This window comes from Corvus hawaiiensis, chromosome 17 (genome assembly GCF_020740725.1).
Source record: "Corvus hawaiiensis isolate bCorHaw1 chromosome 17, bCorHaw1.pri.cur, whole genome shotgun sequence".
Classification (NCBI taxonomy): Eukaryota; Metazoa; Chordata; class Aves; order Passeriformes; family Corvidae; genus Corvus; species Corvus hawaiiensis.
The window spans coordinates 16,054,314-16,074,968 of NC_063229.1; the positions used below are offsets into that span (position 1 = coordinate 16,054,314).

A 20,655-nucleotide genomic window follows, 5' to 3' on the forward strand; every position below is an offset into this window, starting at 1 on the left:
GTCAGGCAGAAGAAAATCATATAAAAATGTTATGTGTTCCAAGGTTGCATAGCTCACAACAAAGCTAATAAATGTCTTAGGATGTCATAGTTCTTACAAAATCTCTTAGGTAATGGGCTGGGTGTTGGAAGTTCAAAGTTGCACCCTCTCTCTGGTAGCTTTTTTGCTTCTAATAAAACACAGCAGCTGGAGAGGCCATTCAGAGTGTTGCCTTTAATTATTGCGGACAAGAACAACTCTGTAATCTGACTGTGGAGGCCAAGCTGCTGTGGGTCTTAAATGGCACTGCATGGTGAGAGTACCCTTGGCAGGGAGCTCTGAGCTGCTGCCTTTGAAAATCTCGGACAACAATCATCCCACGTGATCGAGAATTCCAGCTTCAAGAAATTTTTAGGAGTTGACAGGGCTGGCAAACCAGGCAGATGCGTAGTGTGGAGGTGGGGCTGGGGCTGTGCTCCTTCTCTGGCTTCTGAGATGGCCGCTTTCCCAGGACCTGGCAATGTACAGAAAAGAAACCACAACAGGGATGGTCTTGGGGCATTGCTACAGAGGGCTCTCTCCTTGGTCTCCATGGTGCAAATCATGCTTGCAGCAAAGCAGCCTTTGTACTGTCAGGGCTGAGGCAGCTCAGGATGCTTTATTCCCACTAGCAGGTACTGGTCATGACATTGCAGAGTGGAGCCTCTTTTAGCCCCAGCGAGAGTGGAAGCAGCAGGTTCAGGTCAGACGAGAGGCTGCAGCTCGTGGAGGTGGCCGTGTCCTGCCGAGCAGGGCAGTCCTGGCACTGCCTGGGTGTGCCCAGGGTGAGCCCGGGCGGAGCATCGCACTCTGCCCCTGCCCTGCCCCTCCCTGGTGGCTGCTGGGGTGTCCCCACCGCTGGTTCCTGCCCTGCTGAGGTCGGGGGCAGGGACAGGCACGGCACACGCCAGCCCTCCCCAGGGGTGAGAATCCCTGCCTTGCGTTCCGCCGTTCATTCTGTGGCAAGGAGCGGGTCCCACGGGACGCGTGCATCGTGGGCGAGCTAGGCTGGGAGCAGGGCATTCCCCGTGCTATTTTTTTGTTGGAGACGAGATGTAAATAGGACATGCTGGACCATGCTTCAGCCATAAATGGCAGTGGAAGATGTGCCGCGGGTCTCGCTGGATGGAGCGAGGAGCGGCGCTGTCCTGGATGCTGCAAGCACAGCTCCTGCCCTGCATGCCAGCTGGCCGGGAGGGCTCCTCACGCCTCAGCACCGGGATGGTCCAGCCTGGTGTGAGAGGCAAACCACTGACCTGGAACAGCCTCTCGGACCCCCCCCTTGGAGCAGCTCCCTTGCAGCAGACATGAGGCTGTACATGTGATAACCCTTTTTGTTCAGCCATGCTGAACTTGTAAAACATGCTTGAAAAATCAGGTCTTTGGTTTTTTTGGGGGGAATAGCCTAAACAACAGAACTTTTTCTCTTTTTCGCCATCAAATCAGGGTGTTACAGACCGTGCAGTTTGCAGTGTGTGAACTGAGCCAATAAATCCATTACTCTTAAGTTGTTTTTTGACAATTTCATACTGTCCAATGGGTATAATCTCCTAATTTGGAAGACTAACAAATCAATGATTTCAATATCTATTTAGCTGGTATGTGATGTATATGGAAATTTTAAATTCAAATCCCACCTGTCTCCTGTTCTCTGCTGTGGTCTGACTGTATTCTAGATTGCTTCACCTGGTGAAGGACAGCACTGCTGAAACTCCCTATTGACTGCATTTCCTAGGCAGCACCACTCCATGTGTCCCCATTTTCCTGCATGTCCTATGACTGCCTGTTGGAGCAGGAGGCCCAGGTTGGTGGCAGGGCCTGCCTGCAGTGGAGGATTTCCTTTGTCTCCTGCAGCTGTGCCAGTTCCCATTGCCTGGGGGATGAGGAGTTGTCCCAAGCAGCCCATGTCCTAACCTGCCCTCCTGCTTCAAGGACAGCGCTGGGGACGATCTGCCTGTTTTTCCTCTCCCTTGCTTGCCCAAGCGTTCATTTAATTTTTATTTATTATTTTTCTTAACAAAAGCTCTCCCTCTGTTCATCCTGATCCTACATGAGCACTGGACTCGGGCACTGGGATTCCTGACGCTTTAAGAGGGTGTCTAGGATGCAGGAATTCCCACCCCTTTGTCTCCTAATGAACCGGAGGAACAAACGCTGAGCTCTAAGTGTTTGGAAGTGTAAATGTTTGCTGTGGTAGCAGCAGCCGGTGCTGCCAGCCCGGGAGGTCGGGTCGGTGTCCATGTCAGCGCCTGCTGAAGAGTCTTTGATTGCTCATTTCGTGTGCGGGTGAGAGCTGTGTGTTTGTGCTCTGCCTGCACGGGAATCTGCTGCCGGCAGATGCTCTGCTCCTCCTGCGGAGCGTTTGTGCTGACCCTGCTGAAGGGAGCAGGATGGAGAGAGCAGACTGGCTGGAGATGGGGATGGAGGGATGGAAGATAAACAGGACATGCAGTCACGTGCAATCGCATCTCCTGAATGGCAGTTAAAGTAGAAGAGTCTGAATCTCTCGAGGAAGGGTAATATTTAACTTGGGCAAGTGCTTGTTATGCTCTGTGCTCCAGCCTGCATGTCACTGTGCCCTTCCTCACAGAGAGGAACTGCAGCAGAGCCCTGGACTGCTTGTGGGATTTGCAAAGCCCAGTGTGATTTTTACAGCCGTCCTTGGCATTACTGCCCTGGTGCACAGGTAAACTGTGTCCTCCTGGTTTTCCCACCTGCGTGGAGCTGGGTGCTGCACATGCTGGTGCTGCGCCTGGGTGACTGACCTGGGGCTCAATCCCACCACCAGCCTTGCCTGCTGTTGGGGTGCAGAGCTCCTTCCATGGGTGCTTTGGTGCTGTAGGTGTTTCATGAGTTCCCTTGGCCTTCTGAGCTTTCCCATGCATGCAGAGCACGTTGTGCTCCTCTTGCTGGGTATCCTAAAACCAGTGCAGTTTTCAGAGCAAGTGACACAAACACCTTAGTGCAGGCAGCTGTGGGATTGCAAATGGAAGTTGCCGCCTTAAATGTGTACATGAAAAATTTAGGGTCTCTTAGAATAATATGGATTTTCCTCCCCTTGCTGAGGCTTCCCCAGGGTCATTTTTCTGTAAGACAGTTCAGATACAAATTTCCCATATTCAGGTTTTGACTGAGTGTCACTTGAGCCTCCCATCTTCCTGCTTGCTGTATGCACGTGCAAGCTGCCAACTTGCCAATTTTGGGGACAAGTGGTTTGTAATTACCAGCTCAGTGCTGCTGCTGCACTGTTAATTCTTAGACCATTTAATGTATCAAATTATTCCTTCCTGTGCTATTTAGAGGCAAAGGGCTAAGTAACAGTGATGGCATTAATATTAAATTCTCTAAAACTAATAGGAACCTCTTATTTAATTGTTCTGGCACTCAGCATGTCTGGGGAATACAGTGCCACTGGAAAGCTAATAGAGACAGAGGTCTCATGGTGTATTAACGCTGGGATGCTGCTACTTTTCCTGGTTGGGTTATTTATGAGTTAAGACTATCGTAACTGTCTATCAGTGCCTTAGAGGCTTAGTTTGATTAAACCCCTTTTTATTGCTAATGCTAATGGAGCTGGATTGATGCTGGGGATCTGCTGGGAGAGCTTAGCAAAAGGCTTAACGTAGACATGACTCTGCTGGTTCCATTGTCTCTGGGCCCCGTGGGAGGTGTCTGCAGCAGGCAGGACCTCCCAGCCCTGGCAGGGTGACCTGAGCACCCACCCTGCTGCTTGCAGGACACTCACCCCTTCCAAGTTGCTGCTGCATCTGCCACGTGAGGTGTCCCACAAGCTCTGCTGGGCACCTTGTGCCCACTCCAAGCATCTGGTGGAGTGTTCAGCAGCAGTTTCTCTGGTGGTGCATTGGTTTGTGACTGTGCTGCTTGAAACGGGAGCTCGGGGGCTGACAGGGATTGCCCTTGCTGGTATGGGGCTCCAGGTGCTGGCAGGAGAAGGCTGCACACAGCAGTGAGACCATGATGAGCTCAAACAGATCCTCTGTGCTTCTGCAGCACGTGTGGACTAATGAATGGGAAAAATGCTGAATGTGACAGAAAGCCCTAAATCTCAAAGCAGAGGAAGACTGGCTCCTTCCTCAGGAAAGCCTGGCTGCCGTGCTGGGCGCTGATACTGCTGCAGGCGTGCAGGGCTGCTGTGAGCCACTTGGCCCCTCTTCCTGAGTGACTGTCTCTCCCAGCTTGGGGTACCCTGCTGTCCCCCGTGCAGCAGGATGCTGCAGGAAGGTCCTTTCCACAGGCGGTGGAAATGTCAGGGTCAGGAGCGAGACGTGTCAGGTCTGTTCCCTCTCCTATGTCGGTGGCTGGCATAGATCACAGTCAGTCTTCTTCCAAATCAGCTCCCAAGCTGCAAATTACCCTGTTGCCTCTTCTAGTATGTATCATCACGATGAAACTAATTTTCCATGAGAGAGTCAGCTGTTTCTTGATTAGAAGTGCTCCGAAAATACTAACAGAGAAATGATTACAGGAAGACTTCAGTGCTCATTTATTTAATTGGACTTTACTTCCCTGGCTGCAGTTGTTGCATCCACTCCTGGCTTGAGTGAGCACTTGCTCTCCCAGTTTGCTTGTGAGCAGAGAGGTTAGGGTGCAATATCCCAAGGGGTGCCATGCCCTGGGGTGCAGCCTTGTGGCTCTGTTCCAGCTGGTGACAAGCTGTCATGTTTTCCGTGTGTTTAAATCATGGCAGGGTTGACTTGTCCTTTAATGAACCAACAAGAATAATCTTCAGGCAGTTATTTGGGCAAATGGATTCTTAAATTTTGCTTGTTTTCTGGGTGGGGAGTGAGGGTTTGCTGGAAATGAAAGGAAAAAGGGCCAACTCCCCTCTCCCATCACTGTCCTGTCCCTGTCCAGCTGCCCAGTGGCAGTAGCTGGGCTGTTACTGCTCTGTGCGTGTGCTCTGAAGTGCCGCATGCTCAAAGGGAAGAAAGGCAGAAGGCCAATGTAATTTTCGAGATCATCCTGTGTGATGAGATTAGCAATATATCACAACAGGGAGAATTGCTTTCTGGCTGAACCACGGTTCAGGCCAAGCCCACCACGAGCCTGTGACTGCAGCAGTAAATGCTCAGGGGTGATCAGCATCTCTAGCACTCTGGCTCTGGGAAAGGCCTCTCGGGTACAGGAGCCCTGGGCTCTGTAGGATCAGCCAGGTCAGGCTTAACAAATTTAAAACGTGGCTAATTTGCTCATCAAAAGGGCAGTAAATAGAGGAGGAGTGAGGTTTGAGCTCTGTACAGCGATTCCCAAATGTTGGTGCAGCCCCAGCCCCGGCCACAGCAGCGCCTGGAGCTGATCTAAGCACCGTGTGCACACAGGGAGTGAAGTGTTTGCAATAATGTGTTTTAAATCCGATTTTCTGACCTGAACGAATTGTGTGTTCTGGATAGACACGGTGTTTGTGAAGCTTATCTCATGCAGGTGGTTTGTTTTGGGGATAGGAGGAGGGGCTCTGTTCCCTGGTCATGGGAGGCTCTTGATCTTGGGTGTTTGGCATGTTGATGGCACAGCTCATCCTTGGCCAGGTATCTCCTTAATCATCTGCTTACAGGGGTTAATACGTGAAAAGGCAGCTGCTGCCTGACACAAAGCTGGTGTTGTTCCTGCCCATGCTCCCCTGGGATGGTGGCTGCTGTGACAGTCTGCTCAGGATTCCTGCTGCAGCTCCGAGCAGCCTGGCCCAGCGAGCCGTGTCATGTGGCTGTGGCGAGGCCCTGCTCCGTCTGCCGCCGTGGAGGGGAACAAACGGCGCTTTCACTGTGCCCGACAAACCTCCCTCTTCCTCAAATTAACCAGGGATTGGATGCTGATTTGTCTCTCCTGTTCTTTCATGCTTCACCAAACCTGGATCTGCCTTACCCAGCAAGTCGAAGCGTAATGAAGTAGAAAGTGAAATTACTTGATCAGCATCAGCGAGTTGTTTTTCACCGCCGACCCAGCTCTGTGTGGGCTGGAAGGTGCAGGCTCGCTGCCCCTTCCTTAGCAGCAGCCTGGGCCCAATAACCAGCTCAGCTGAGTGGCTTCAGCCCCCCATTGCTCTGTGCAGGAGAGAAGCTCTGCCTAGCTCTTGAGTACCCTTTGTGTTTTTGGGCAGGGCACTGGGCAGCCCCACAGCTAGTGACTGTGGTGTGGCTGTGGTGCTGCTCTCCTGCACAATCCGTGCCCTGCCATGCTGGCTTGGCTCTGGAGGATGCTGTTCCCCTGGCTGGATGCGCTGCTTGGTGCTGCCTCCTGGTAGAGCCCTGTGCCAGCAGCGGGGTGGATGCTGTCACTGAGGCAGGACGTGGCCTTGGGAGCCGCGTGCCCCAAGCACCAGCCCTTAACGTGTCACCTTTGCACCTGAGGCGAGGCTGGCACTGGGCTGGAAAGCTGAAGGAAAAGCTTGTGGAAGACCTGCACGGGCAGGTGGGGCTGGGGCTGCCCTGTGCATCCTGCCCTACACCACAAGGCTCCGCCAGCCCGCTTGCATCGCTCACTGTGCACTGCTAACCCCGAATCACCCATTTCTAACAACTCCTGCAGGAGCTCCCGTTTTCATAAATCCTGGTGGGCAGCTGCCTGGCAAAGCTGGTGCTGTGCTGGGGAGGGATGCTGGGGCTGGACTGCTGGTGCTGGGAGGTGATGCCATTTCATGCTGAACTCTGAGCTGACGATTGTGAACTTGTGAAGGTTTTGGGGCTTGGGGGTGAGGCTTTGCATGGGGAATTTTGCATGCTACTTTTGTTTCTGGCCTTTGGTGCTGTATCAAAATGCCAGCTTTTCCTTGAGCCTTATCCCTGGGCATATGTTAGAGCAAATTCCCTGTCTTTCTGAGGAGGAGCAGCACTTGATACCTCTCATGGTCATTGCAACAGGGGTGCCTTGCCGAGAAGCTGCACCAAAGCTCATGTTTAGGCTGTAGCTGTCACCAGCTGACCTGGCAGTCACTCTGGTTCCAGAGCTGGCCCCGGAACAGGCGGGTGAGCCAAGAGGGTTGGGGTGCAGCTTTGGCTGAGCCAGCTCCTGCTCATTGCTGCTGTAACCACTGGCTTAAGGTGCCATCGCTGGCCCCACCGCAAAGGGTACAAGTATGGGAAGGGAGAGGCTGGAAATGGACGTTTAAAATTGCATTTCAAGACATTTAGTTGCCAAGCACTTAATGCAGTTGACCCCCTTCTTGCTGAAAATCCAGTGATTCCCCATGGCTCAGAGACAGGCTGGGCATGGGCAGCAGCCGGGCATGGCGTTGGGCTCCGGGCATGACAAGGGGCTCCATCCCCCTTTCAAACATTTACTTTACTGTGTGAAAACAAAATACAGTTGGGATTGGGAAATGTATCTGGGCAGCCTTTCTGGAGCTGCCTCAGTGTGTGGGTGCAGAAGGGGGGTAGGGGGGTGCAGGGTGTGTGTACCCTGGGCTGGGGACCCCCGCTCTCCGGTACCGGTGCCGTATCCAGCCTGTGCTCCCGGTGACTCCAGCTGTGACTGTGCCTTCCTGGCACTGGTAGCTGCTGGTTTCAGGCTGCAATATGCCTGCTGTAGAAATGACCTGTCTGGTATGGATGTTTCCTGGTGACATTGCATCAGCTACTGCCCTCCGCTGCTGTTTCCTTGGCCCGGTGCCCTCTTCATCCCTCCCGGAGTGTCTTTTGACCTGTTTTTTTTAATTACTAGTGCGAAATAGGCCTTCTAGGTTGCCCCTCCTTGGTATCTTCGAGTCAAGATTTTATTTTCCACTTCATTCTTAAGCCTAAAACTACACCGAGAGGGCTGTGGCTGGCACAGCGATGCTGGTGAGGGGTGCTGTGCTGTGCCCAGTGGCTGTCCTGCTGCCCCTGTGCATGGCTGTCCTGCTGTCCCGTGGGAGCTGCTGGTGACACAGGGCTGTGCTTGCTGTTGTTTACTTTGGGGCCTGGTCCTGCCAGCTGGGTGTCAGCTTAAACTGAAATCTAATCAGGCTCAGCCTGAGCTGTGCCAGGGCATGGGGTCAGCAGGAGAGGAGAGGGGGAAGAAACATGGCTGGGGGACTGCCCCAGGGACCCAGGGCTTGTGCTGCTGCCCGCCCCGGGGTGTGACATGCCGGGGGCTCAGAGTCTGGTGTGGGGATGCTTTTTGTGGTGCCTGTTGGGTACCTCTGCCAGGCAAGTGTCAGCCCTCGGTGCTGCAGTCTGAAACGACTGCCCTTCTCCAGGCACACAGTTTGGTTTCCTGTTATAATGATATTTCCTAATTAAACCTCCCTAATTAAGCAGCAAGAGGTGCTGTTGTTTAAGCTGCAGTGCTGTCTTACAACCTGATAGTCAGGTTTGGCTGGGTACGTGCCCCTTGTCAACCAGTGGGGTTTCCAAACGTGCCTTACGCCTCCACTGCCCAACTCCCTGCCCTTCCCAGCTCCACCGGGCAACCACGGCTCGTGCAACCCAGGGATCCGCCTGGCGGGAGGGAGCTGAAATCAAGCAGGAGGCTGGGAATGCTTCCAAAAGACCCTGATTTCTTTTTCCCTACAAGAGCTGATGCTCATGGAAATATTCCTCTTTCTTCCTCCCTTGCAGTGAACACCTACCTCTTCATGATGCAAGCCCAAGGCATCATGATCCGTGAGAACATGCGAACGATAGGAGCTCAGGTGTACGAGCAGGTGGTCCGCAGTGCCTATGCCAAGAGGAACAGCAGTGTGAATGACTCAGGTATTTCTTGAATAATTGCAATTTTGATTAAAGATTCCATTTCCATTCAAAAGTAAGTTGAAGGAATTAATTTATACTAGAAAATGCAGGGTGGAAGCTTTGATTAATTGTCTGCCGCTTTTATTTTTATATATAAAAATACATGTGTAATAAAATACCCTATATCTATAAATACTGTCAATATATAAAAACTATATTTATTTATATATGTAAAAAGTTCAAATGCTTCTAACTTGTATAAGGGGTGAAAATCTTGAAAGGTCTGAAATGATGGGATTTGAGCTGAAAACCTCTTTGCTTTCCAGGAATTCAACTTGTAGCTTCAACCAGTCTGAGAGTAAACACTTTCAAATTCAGTGCAAGGATCAGGTTTCATGTTTAAAAAATACCTTCCCAGGCATGCACCTGCGCAGAGCCCTGGCTCTGTGCACGTGGAGGAGCCTGTGCTCGTAAGCTTCACTCTTCCCATGCAAGTATGAACCGAGATGACTTGGCTGGAGATCTGCCACAAATAATATATTGAACTTGGGGCAGGATGCAGGGAGTGGAGCGCAGGCTCCCCCGTCCCAGCCTCTTCATCGTCCACATGTCCATGAACATGTGGGGTTACAAGTCGTGGTGTAAATATCCTATAGTGAAGCCGAACTGCCCATGGCTGTGTGTGAGCTGGGCTGAGGCGTTGCTGCTGGGCTGGTGACACCCTGCCTGTCCCTTCCCTGCTGGCACCTCCCCTCAGCCTCACGCTGATGCTGGTGGCATCAGGCTGGCATGGGGTGTGGGGAGCTCAGCTCGGCTCCTCGCTCACCAAGGTTCAGCAGCAGGGGCTGACAGAGTTTTACAAGGCAAGATTATTTTGTCATTAGCAGAAGTATGAGCCGTGTCCTTGCTGCCCAGCCTGCTGAGGTGCAGCCACCAATTCAGCTGTGCCCTGACTGGGGACGGGCACAGGAGGGGAATTATCGACTTAGGCAGGAGATGAACGCCCCGGGTCACCTCCTCTGCCGCACCAAGTCAGCCAGGGCAGCCACCTGGGCTATTTTTAAGACTGGAAACATCAAGTAAAGCAGAGGCAGGGTGAGGAAGTGGCTGATCCCCTGAGGGGAGGAGGGTTAGACATTCCATTGCTGCTGCTTGCAGTGGTGAGAGCCTTCATCCCGATGAGGCTCTGCCCTGGGGGGCTTCAAGTGATCCAAAAACGTGTGTACTCCTGCAGCAGGCAGGGAACTGGTGACCACACTAGCACCAGTGATACCAGTGCTGCTGCTGCAATATTGGGCTTTGTTTGAACCTCATACCAGTCCCAGCTGCACAGGCACGTGAGGGCATCCATCCCTCCCCAGGAGCTCCAGCCGTGAGGACAGTTTTAGCACACACAAGCACTGGGCACCATCCTTGGGCGACCTTCCCTGGCAGGCAGGTCAGAGCAGATGCAGGATGGATGGTGGTGATATCTGGAAGGCACTTGGTGCTGTGACCTCAAGGACTGCATTAACACTGGCATCAGAACCTTCCCTCCCTGACTGATTTTGGGTGCCTGGGTGGGTGTCACTGCCTCGTGAGTGCATTGTCCCCACACCACTGTGGCAGTGAGGCTGTGTGACAGCTGGGAGAGGAAGCCTGCCTGGTACAGCTGCAAGGCGGGACCCAGCAAAAAAGGCAGTCTTTGCTGCAAAACAGGGCAGCTGAGCTTCACTGTGGGCTGTCACCTGGGCTGAGTACTGCCGTGTGCTCTGTCATGGGAGTTTACAGGGAAAACTGCTTATGAAAATTTGGAACAGTATCAAGCATCCAAAGTAACATCTAACCAACTTGAAAAGCCCTTAGGTTCTGTTTGCAGCCCATCTTGATTTTTGAGATAGTTTGGATACTGTTTACTTGAGTGAATAAACAATGTTACTGACATGATGTTACCTACTAGCATGACACAGCAAATGGCTTTCCCCAGTGGAAAACCTCACAACGTCTCCAGTTGTAACAGGCTGGAGGGTGCTGCCTGAGAGGTTAAAGGATGCGGGGAACGGGGAGGCTGGAGAGAGGTGCTGGGCACTGCTGTGACTGCTGGGGCACGGGAGCTCCTCTGCTCCTGTACGATGTGAGGCACAGGGAAGTCTGCATGTAATGTGATAGTTTTTATTGATCCTTTGAGGAGGATTCCAGGCAGGATTGCCCTGTGTAGGATACTGCACTGACACTCCTAGCTGGCATTGTGACCTGCCTGGGGACTTCCCTCTCCCCTGTTGGGAAAGGACCTGCTGGAGGAGCACATCCCCTCTTCAGGGACAAGGCAGTGGTAGCTTTTCCTTTCAAGAGCCATGTGCTCCTTTGTGATATCTAAGGGTGATGCTCAAAATTCCTCCTTTGGCCAGAAAATGCAAAGGTTTCTTTGATGTGGTGCTAAGGCAGCTAGGGCTTCTGCAGCCACCTGTCCCAGGATGGGGATGAGCACCCAGCTGCGTTGCAAGGCTAGAGCACATTCCAGCTGTGCTGTTGGGGACATCCTCAGCTGTGGTTGACTTTGGAGTCTGCTCACAGTGGCATGGGGAGGTGGCTGGAAATAACAGACCTGCAGCTCAGAGGAAAACTTCTTGTCTTTTTTTTTTTTTTTGACCCTAGATTATCCTCTTGATCTGAGCCACAATGACACCTTTCTGCAAGCCACAACGTTTCTTCCTGAAGACTTTACCTACTTCCCCAACAATACCTGTCCTGAGAGGCTCCCTTCTATGAGTGAGTAGCATCCAGACAGCCCTGTGCCCCTCTCCTGCTCCCCATGGCTTTGGAGGGCACACAGTGGCATTCCCAGTCTCACCACCATTGCACCTTTCCCTGCCAGGCACCTAGGGATGAATGGGAGCGCTGTTTAGAGCCCAGCTCCCTCCTGAGAAATCATTGTTTACCCATCCTCAGGAATTAATCCCTGCTGTGTCGGAGGCATGTCTCCGTACTGAGGCAGGAGCCCATCGCTTGGCAAACACAAACAAAAGAGGGATTGTGCGCTGGGAGCCGGTGAAAAGACTCTGCCAGCCCTTTTCCAGGGGCAGTGGCGGCGGGGTGGCTCCCTTGTGCCTCGGCAGTGCTGCCAGTCCCAGCCCCAAGCTGTGCCGGTTACAGCTGTGTTGGGGCTGCTGTGGGAGATGGGCTGGACCCCACCAGGGGAGCTGCAGCTGGGAGAAATGCTTCTACCAAAGCTATCCTGAGGTGGAAAATCAGGTTTTTGAGGGCAGATGTTTCCAAAGGGTGGGGGGATGCTCTCTGCTGAGCAGGTTTAGTCTGCTGGAAACATGCAAGGAGGAGTAGAGAGGTACCCCAGCTGCATCTGGGCTCTCATGTATGTGGGGCTCTCACGGAGAGCTGCATCCATAGCAGCCACAAAGGCTGAGGAGATGGAGGTGTTACATCAGCAGCATTTCCTAATTGTTTTTGCTGGTGCTGGAGAAAAGAAGTTGAGTGCTGGGGATAGAGGACAGGGATGCAGCAAAGTGCTGCCCCAGGACCACAGCAGTTCCTCACCCCCCACTGCTTCTCCCACTCTGCAGAGGGCCCCATTGATGTAAATATGAGTGAGATCACCATGGAGGATATCCACCAGTTCTTCTCTAAAGATCCTTCCATCAAGCTGGGAGGGCACTGGAAGCCGAGTGACTGCCTGCCTCGCTGGAAGGTAACTGGGAGCTTGGCAGCCCCGTGTCCTGCTCCATGCAGGGGGACAGGGAGTCCTGGGTGGGCAGTGGGAAGATGTTAATGGAGCATCTCTGGTGTGCTGCATCTTCAGAGCAATGATGGGAGGAGCTCTGAAGTGTGGCAATGCAGCACCCAGGGAAGAAATAGCGAGCTCAAGGGCTACTTTAGTGTCCCCAGTTCTGGGCAGAGGTGATGAGGGGGCACTGCAAGTCTCCCTACTGCTCAAAGTGACATTGAATTTTTCCAAAGCAACAATTCTGCAAAAAGTGAATAGGAAATCCGTGTTTTGGGAGTTGGAAGGGTTTCAGGCTGCTCAGCCCTACATGGAAGAGCTAAGACACCTTTTTTAGTGCTGCTCCTGTAACCCCACACCAGCCAGTCCTGCTCCCCAGCCTGGGGTCGGCAGCAGGTGTGGTGCAGTAAGAGCCGTGTCCTCTCTTCATCAGGTGGCGATCCTGATCCCATTCCGCAATCGATACGAGCATCTCCCCGTCCTCTTCAGACACCTCATTCCCATGCTGCAGCGGCAACGTTTACAGTTCGCCTTCTACGTTGTGGAGCAGGTGAGTGAGCACGGGGCGGGCGGCGCTGCCCTAAAAACGCTTCTGCCAGTGCTGCAAGTACAGCTCTGCCCTGTCCCAAGGAGTGTCCCTGCCAGATCACATCTCGTTGGTGTGGGAGGTGTAGGGGTCATGTTGCAATGTGTAAATTATTCCTGTTCTGTCTAAAAGTGGCACAGCTAAGAGATGTACCCAGAAATGACTGGCTTCGTCTGAAAAATGGAGAATCAGGGATTTGTGTTGTTGTTTTATTTTTTTAGTTCTGTTTTGTAGGACTTAGCTTTTTACAAAAAGCTTTGGACCAGATATTTGCAGTTTAGACAATGCTGCAGTTTTTTTGTATATCCCTGCAGTAGTTCCAGGCAGCATCCCCTAGGCACAGGAATGGCCTGACCAGAGTTAGGCATTTCATGTAGAGCACGACTGTCATTTGATGTGTGCATGGACCTCTCACTTAGACTGTTTTGTCTTCATCCACCCAGTAAATGTGCCTCCATATTTAGCTCTAGCTTAAAAAGATTGATCAAAATTGGGATTTTTTTCAAGTATCTGAGTAATAAGGCTTCAGCATCTTTATTTTTGCTCCTGTACTGTAAAGTGAATATTTCAATGTTGGTTGATTTCACTAGTTGTGCTCCAATACATTGCTTCTTTCATGGTGCCAATATGGGACCTGGTTGCCCTCTGCAGTTTTCTAGACAGGGCTGAGAACACACACAAAGCATGAACTGTAGGGACTCCTCTTGAGAAGGAACTTTCTCCCTGCCAGGCTGGAAACCAACCCTTCAACCGTGCCATGCTCTTCAACGTTGGCTTTCGGGAAGCAATGAAGGACTTGGACTGGGACTGCCTCATCTTCCACGACGTGGACCACATACCAGAGAATGACCGTAACTATTATGGGTGTGGACAGATGCCAAGGCACTTTGCAGCCAAGCTGGATAAGTACATGTACCTGTAAGCACTGTTCTTCCTCCCTGCTACCGTAACTGCTAAGGAGCTGCTGTTAGACTTAATTTATTTATTTTTAAGGCAGAAAATGAGTCTGAGTTTTTTCTCAGGCTTTGTGCTAAGGGAGCATGAGAGGGACTAGCAGAGAGCATCCTCAGGGCTTGGGCTTTCCCATGGCAGGTGGGAGAGCCGGTGGGCTCTGTGCTGACCCTTCTCTCCCGCTCAGGCTCCCGTACAACGAGTTCTTTGGGGGGGTGAGTGGCCTGACTGTCGAGCAGTTCCAGAAGATCAACGGATTCCCTAACGCCTTCTGGGGCTGGGGTGGCGAGGACGACGACCTCTGGAACAGGTACAGGCTGCCTGGGCCCTGGTGGTGGCTCTGCAAGCTGAGCCTGGCACGTGCTCTGAGGGGACAATTGTCACCTTCGACGCCGGCGCTGGGCTCGCTGTGCCCACCTGCCCTGAGCTGGGGACGAGCCAGCCCGGCTGTGGGGGCTCGGTGGGAACAGGGGCTGCTCCAGCCTGCACAGGCAGTGGATGGGAAGCAGAGGAGTGCTGGCTGGGAAATCATTGGCTCTCTGCACAGTATCCCACACGGCTGAGCGGGGCTCCAAGGTGCTGAGCCCTGTGTGACGTGCCCCGAGCCCAGGCTGCAGCGGGAGGTTTGTGTGGCTTCTGTGTGGGTGGGAAGACCGAGCCACAGCCAGAGCCCTGGGAGCTCTGACTGCAGCCCTGGAAGCACTGCCAGCACAGCAAACACAACGGGTGATTATTTTTTGTTTATTTTATTTTATTTCTCTCCTTTCTAATGCAGAGTACAGTATGCAGGCTACTTGGTGACTCGACCAGAAGGAGACACAGGGAAGTACAAATCAATTCCCCACCATCATCGGGGAGAAGTGCAGTTCCTAGGAAGGCAAGTAAATTTTTTTTAAGAATCCTAAAGCCTTTCACAAAGAGTCTGTACCATGTAGGAGGTTTCCTGCGGCTGTTTGAGGGCAGTAACAGCCTGAACTCTTGAAGGAAACTAACTGCAGGGAAATGGGAGGCAGAGCGTTGCCAGGATTCCTCCATCCCTGCATTTTGTACCCCACATCCCTGCAGTGAGGGGTCCTTGCTTTGTGGCTGCTTGGATGCCATCCAAAAGAGGGGATTGTCAGCATGGCAGGCTGAGGGCCTCGCCTTTGTCTCCAGAGGAATGTACAGGGGTGGCTATTGCCAGGTGTCAGAGAAGCTTCAGTGTTTCTAGAAGAGCCTGACCTAAGTGCTGAAGGAGGCATTGCTCAGCCTGCAGAAAGCACAGAGCAGGGGCTGTCCTGCAGTGTGGCTGCTGAAGCATCAGGTGACCCTGGCAACACTCACAAAGTCCAACAACAACACCCTCTCCATTCTTCTGTTTCTGCTTCTTGGCCCCAAGCCTGGGGCTTGGGTGGGTGTACAGAGCTCCTGAACTTAGAGTTTGCTGTCTTGTGAGGCCTCAGACACCCATCAGGAGTGGTAACTGTCCCCTGGACCAAAGGGGGACAAGTACTGTGCAAACATTTTTCTCAAGAAGATAAATTCTCCCTGGAGCTCTCCAGGAGGGTTCCAACCCCTTTGTCCCAGAGCCAGGGTTGTTTCAGAGAGTACAAGGGTTCACTGATTGCTTTTGCCTGAAGACCACAGTGGAATTTGAGTCTTCTGAAAACTGTGCAACAGAAAACCAGAGAAACACATCTTTCACAAACAACTTCAGGAACTAACACTTGTAGCTGAGGAGCTGCTGGACGAGCAGTGCAAGCTCTGTTCTGCAGAGGGGCTCTAGGCTGCTGCTGCAGAGATTTGAGCTATCTGCTGGTCTTTTTTTGCAGAAGACTCATTTTTGGGGGTGTTTCCATTTGAGTTTCTCTCTTTATCCCTACTTTTCATTTCTCTGTTGGACAGAATGCAGCCAGTCAGAGATGCTTCTTTTACTTCACTCTTGAAAAAGAGAAGTTGCTTTTGGTTTAGAAAACCATATTTAGTCAAACCCTTGAAGCATGGCAGGCTGATAGTGCCATGGGACTGAGCTCTGGTTCCTGACACTTCCCTGGTCTCCTGGCCCCAGCCAGGAGCCTGAGCTCCATGTCAGCAGGAGCTGTGGGTCTGTGCAGCGGGATGGGGAGATGGGCAGGGCAGATCTGGCCCCAGTGAGCTGCTGCCTCTGGAGCCTGGTGCCCAGCCTAGCCTGGGGTTAGCAGGAGGTGTCCTCTGTCCCAGCTCTGAAATCCACTCTGTGTGTACCCACAGCAAGTCCTGACACAGCACACTGACACTAACACTACCCACAGCAAGTCCTAACTGCTGCCATCCAAAGCCCTGCTGTTCCTCCCAGCCGAGCAGGGAGCGGGAGCACCTGACTCTTCTCTCCATGGAGAAGGACACAGTCCTTCCTCAAGACACTTAAGTGTCCTGCCTGTGTCTTGATGCTGTGGCATCTTTGAAACCACCTTTGGTGCTTCCTTCTTTGTTCTCACCCAGCACCTTCCCCTGCCTTGTGGCATGACCCTTCTCTGGTGCCTTCTCTGTCCCCAGGTCTTAGCCTAGCTCCCACTTGCCCTGGTGCCTCCAGGCCCCCCAGCACTGTGCCAAAGGGAGTCACTGTCCTGCTGAGATGTCTCTGCCTATTTTCCCCTTCCAATCCTCCTCCTTCTATCTTATCATGCTGCCTCTAAATGTGCTTGAGGCTGTTTTTGTGCACCAGCTGCAGTTTCCTTCCCCATACCACCATTCTGCTAGTTTTACTTCCTCACCCCCATCCCTCAGACTAAAACCATTTAGTTCTGTTCTTGTTCATGCCTGGTTTCATAGAAGTGGCAAGGAGCACGTAACTCCTCAGTTGCATTTCTCCAGGATGGCGTGGATGGTGGGCTTGGCAGGACCCCCAAGCTCATCCCTGTCCTGGGAATGGGACCCACAGGCCTCAGGCAGGTGTCACAGGTTGTTTTGGCAGCTGAGTGCTTGCTGGTGGCACAGCAAGCATTTTGCCTGTTATCAGGTGATGGACTTTTCTGAAGTTTTCTGATATTTACTAACACAGAGTATTTAAATGTGAATAGTTGCCTTTATTAAGGGCTCTGAAGTTCATCATTTTGTAGCTGCTCCTGGGTCTGGCTCTTTGAAAGGTGTTCTAGTAGTATTGGGAGGAGTTTGCATGTGCTGTGAGATACGTGGCAGTGACTCTGGCCTCTGGTTCTCATTGCACAGGTACGCCTTGCTGAGGAAGTCAAAAGAAAGGCAAGCCCTGGACGGCCTCAATAACTTGAACTACTTTCCAAACGTCACATATGACGCCTTGTATAAGAACATCACTGTTAACCTGACACCGGAGCTGGCTCTGGTGACCGAATATTAAGAGGAGAAAATAACTTTGCTCTGCCCTTCACCAAGAAAGCACCACGCTAGACTTTCTTTTCCAACGGTTATCAAGGACAAGCAACACTTTGTCTAATGAAGGATCACAGTATTTTGGAGAATGAGGCTGAAAGTGCACGCACAAATTGCCCTAGCTGTACCAATCCAGCCCGATACCCGGGCAGCGAGCTGAGCAGTCTCTTTATTTTTTCTGCCACTTGCTTTCTGGGTTTCAGGACAACAGTTCGACCTGCTGCTCTCATCTCCACATTCTTCCTCCAGCAATCTCTGGCACTGGGACTCTCCTCAGAAGCACTTTCTCCTCCGGGAAGCGGCTCAGCTGAGGGACTCTGGCTTCTTGATGGAGAACGTTGGGAGCCATTTGGTTGGCAACTGCTCTGGTGGGAGATCAAACAACTTCTGATGCCGTTCTTCTATGTCTGTGCGGTTTTTTAAATGACCTGCTTGAAGTATATACAACAGAATCGCTTCTTAAAGAAGTGTAAGTGTAAATATGCTGTGTAAATTGCCCCTTTTTATTTTTTTCCTGTGGCTCAAGTCCAAGTGAGAGGTTTACATACGGTCACTCATTTTAGTCCTGAGTTCTGTAAACACTTGTGTGAGCATCACTGTACTTGTGCAAGGTGTTCCCTTTTAAGCCAGTGAGACTGCTCGCATGATTGCAGCTGGGCATATGCAGAAATGTTTGTGGGCCAGGGCCCAGAACCTTCCAGTGCGGTGGGTGAGAAATACAGCCAGGTTATCACTCATTCCAGAAACTGCAGGGGTGGCTTGTTCCAGGGAGGGTGAGGAAATGGAAATATTTATTAAAAACCCTCCCTTTTCTGTCACTTTTGCAACATGATGTGCAAATGAATCCAAAAGCCATATGGAATACAGTCCATGGCTGTTGCTCTGTATCCCATCGACAGCAGGGGTGAGCCTGGCAGGCTCTCAGCAGGGCTGGGGGAGCGCAGCGCCCGGGCCGGGATGGAGCCGCTGTTCCCACATGAGCCCTCCCCAGACAGCAGCGCTTGCCCTCACTCTGGAACTTGCTGGAACGGTTTGGGAGGTTGGTTTAGTCTGTATTTATGGTGTAAATCCAGCAGCACACTGAGGTGCTGTTGGAGCCAGGCAGCGCCCTGCACTGTCCCCTCAGTGCCTGGCAGCACTGGCATGGGCACAGCTGGTGGGACAGGGGTCACAGCTCAGTGAGAGACATGAAGGACACATGAAAATACGAGGACCGGGAGCCAGAGCTAGGTCAGACAGCCCATCCAGCCATCCAATGCCATCCCTCTTTTCTTCACAGCGTCTGTGGGCAGGCTGGACTTCGGGCCCTGTCCCCACGGACACAGTCCAGCCCTTACACAGCACTGACACCGCCACTTTCACTGGACCTCTCTGACTTAAAAGTAAATACATTGGGTGTTGGTTTTAGTTTGTATTTCCACACAACAAGGGCGGGTACTTGACCTCAGAAGGACTTTAACTCTTTTCATTGCATTGTTTGCCTTCAGTTTCCTTAACTTCTCGTGGTTTACATTGTTTTCTCAGTTCCGTGGACGTATGATCCCCATACGCATCTGTGGTGGGTGTGACTGCCCAGGGCATTCCTAACCTGTATCCAGAAAACGTTAGTTTAGAAAACACAAGTTTTGTGTAGATCTTATCGGCCAGCATGAGAGGACAGCGAGCCTGCCCTTGAAAAGCGCTGATGAGTTTGTAACTTAGGTTTTAAAGTCTCTGAACTTACACGTGCTTTAAACTCGCTTCCCGAGGGGATTCAGCCTGGTTATTTATAGGCAGAGGTGAGGATTTGCTTTTTCTGGCGCATACAGCAATAAAGACTTTTGCTTCAGAATCTTGATCTGTAATTCACGTGGACCCTTTCTGGGTGCTGAACCCGCATTGCCCTGCCCCTCTTTTCTTTCATCTTGAGACCTTGCTAGAGACCTGTCTTTGTTTAATGGTGCTTCAAACAAGGAATGTATTTCAACTAGTCCAAGTTCACTACTGCGGAATCATGCATGTGTGTGTGAGTAGGTGTTGAACTGCCTTAGTTGGGATCCTCAGCCTTCCATGTCCCCGACACCCGTCGCACCTGGTGTGGAACAAAAGCCGTTACCTCTGCTCAGAACTGCACTCTGAGGTTGGCACAGAAGGGTCCATCCCCAGCAGCATCCCATCCTTCATTCTAACTATGCTGAATTTATTTTCCCTTTTTAAAATGTGGATTATCTGAAACTGTGCACTGTTAATCTTATCAGCTATGTCAAATACTGTATAGTAAATGTAACTGTTAAAAACATACTGTCAAGCGCATGTGCTGTTATGGTGTAAAAATTCTTGTATTAAGGAGAACTTGTACATATTCTGGCAGCTGAAGTTCAACAAGGCCACTCGTTTGCCCCTTCCATGTCAGCGCCATCACTCAGCCCTGCTGGAGGGCAGGTCCTGTGCGATGCTGATTTTTTTTTTTTTTTTTTCAAATGAGCCATGTGGGTTTTATTTGCAAAACTATTTATTGACAGTTAATTCTCCGTAAAGCTCTGCTTCTCTAAGGGAGGTACCGTCTGAGCAACGGCTGCACACTTCAGGCCCCTCACCATCAGAAGTGGCTTTAAACTCTCAAGTAGCTTTCCATCATCATGGCTTTTGAGCTTACTGTTATGTTTTTAAGAGGTGCCAGGGGGACGTTTTTGCACTGAAGATTAGTGTTTTACAACACACACACACTTCTCAGCAAAGCAATCCTTTGTGTCATTACATTTATTTACCCATGTGTTTGTACATTTTTGTATTTGTTAATTTATGAATGATTTTTTCAGTAAAAAATGCATATCCAAGAAAAGAGACTGCAGTGGTTGCCTTTTTTTTTTTTTCCCAGGAGGCTGGGGTGTGCTTTTTTAGTAGGAGGTGAGATTTGTAAGCCCAGAGGGGTAGGTGCTTATGAGAGTTTGAGTCAAAAAGGGTCAGCCCTGGATGCTAAAAGCTGGTTAGAAATTTCTCATTCGGACTGGCCAGAAATAAATTGCGTGTGAGATGTGGATGCTCCCCAAACTCTTTTTATTGTGTTGGTGCTTAAGTGTTTTTTTCCAAGCATCTGCTTCAGCGTAGTTCTGAGGGAGGGGTCAGCTGCCTTGGTGTGTTAGGAAGACACTTGGCTGAAGGTGGTGCAGGGCTCGGGAGTGGTGATGGGAACTGTTGGTAATTGGATTTTTGAACAACAAACCCAGGCAGACAGACAAGCTTCCTTGCAGCAGCTTTAAAATATCTTTTTCCTGCTCTGCAGCATACAGGCATGCTAGAATAAATAGCTGGCAGCCCTGGGTTGCTCCAAGCCTTGCCTTTTTTTAGCTCTCCGTCTTCTGGGAAGCTTCCTC

General features: G+C 51.4%; 1 protein-coding gene across 2 annotated transcripts in view; it reads left to right on the forward strand.

The window, feature by feature from the left end:
- Positions 1-20,127, forward strand: part of B4GALT5 (beta-1,4-galactosyltransferase 5) — a 34,584-nt gene extending 14,457 nt beyond the window's left edge. For both annotated transcript variants that reach the window (XM_048321913.1, XM_048321914.1), the window contains exons 2-9: positions 8,571-8,705; positions 11,319-11,432; positions 12,242-12,366; positions 12,833-12,949; positions 13,716-13,903; positions 14,124-14,246; positions 14,712-14,813; positions 17,123-20,127. In XM_048321913.1, coding sequence (XP_048177870.1) covers positions 8,571-8,705; positions 11,319-11,432; positions 12,242-12,366; positions 12,833-12,949; positions 13,716-13,903; positions 14,124-14,246; positions 14,712-14,813; positions 17,123-17,270 — 1,052 coding nt within the window. In that variant the 3' untranslated portion in view covers positions 17,271-20,127. The remainder of the gene's footprint in view (positions 1-8,570; positions 8,706-11,318; positions 11,433-12,241; positions 12,367-12,832; positions 12,950-13,715; positions 13,904-14,123; positions 14,247-14,711; positions 14,814-17,122) is intronic.
- Positions 20,128-20,655: the final 528 nt, after the last annotated feature.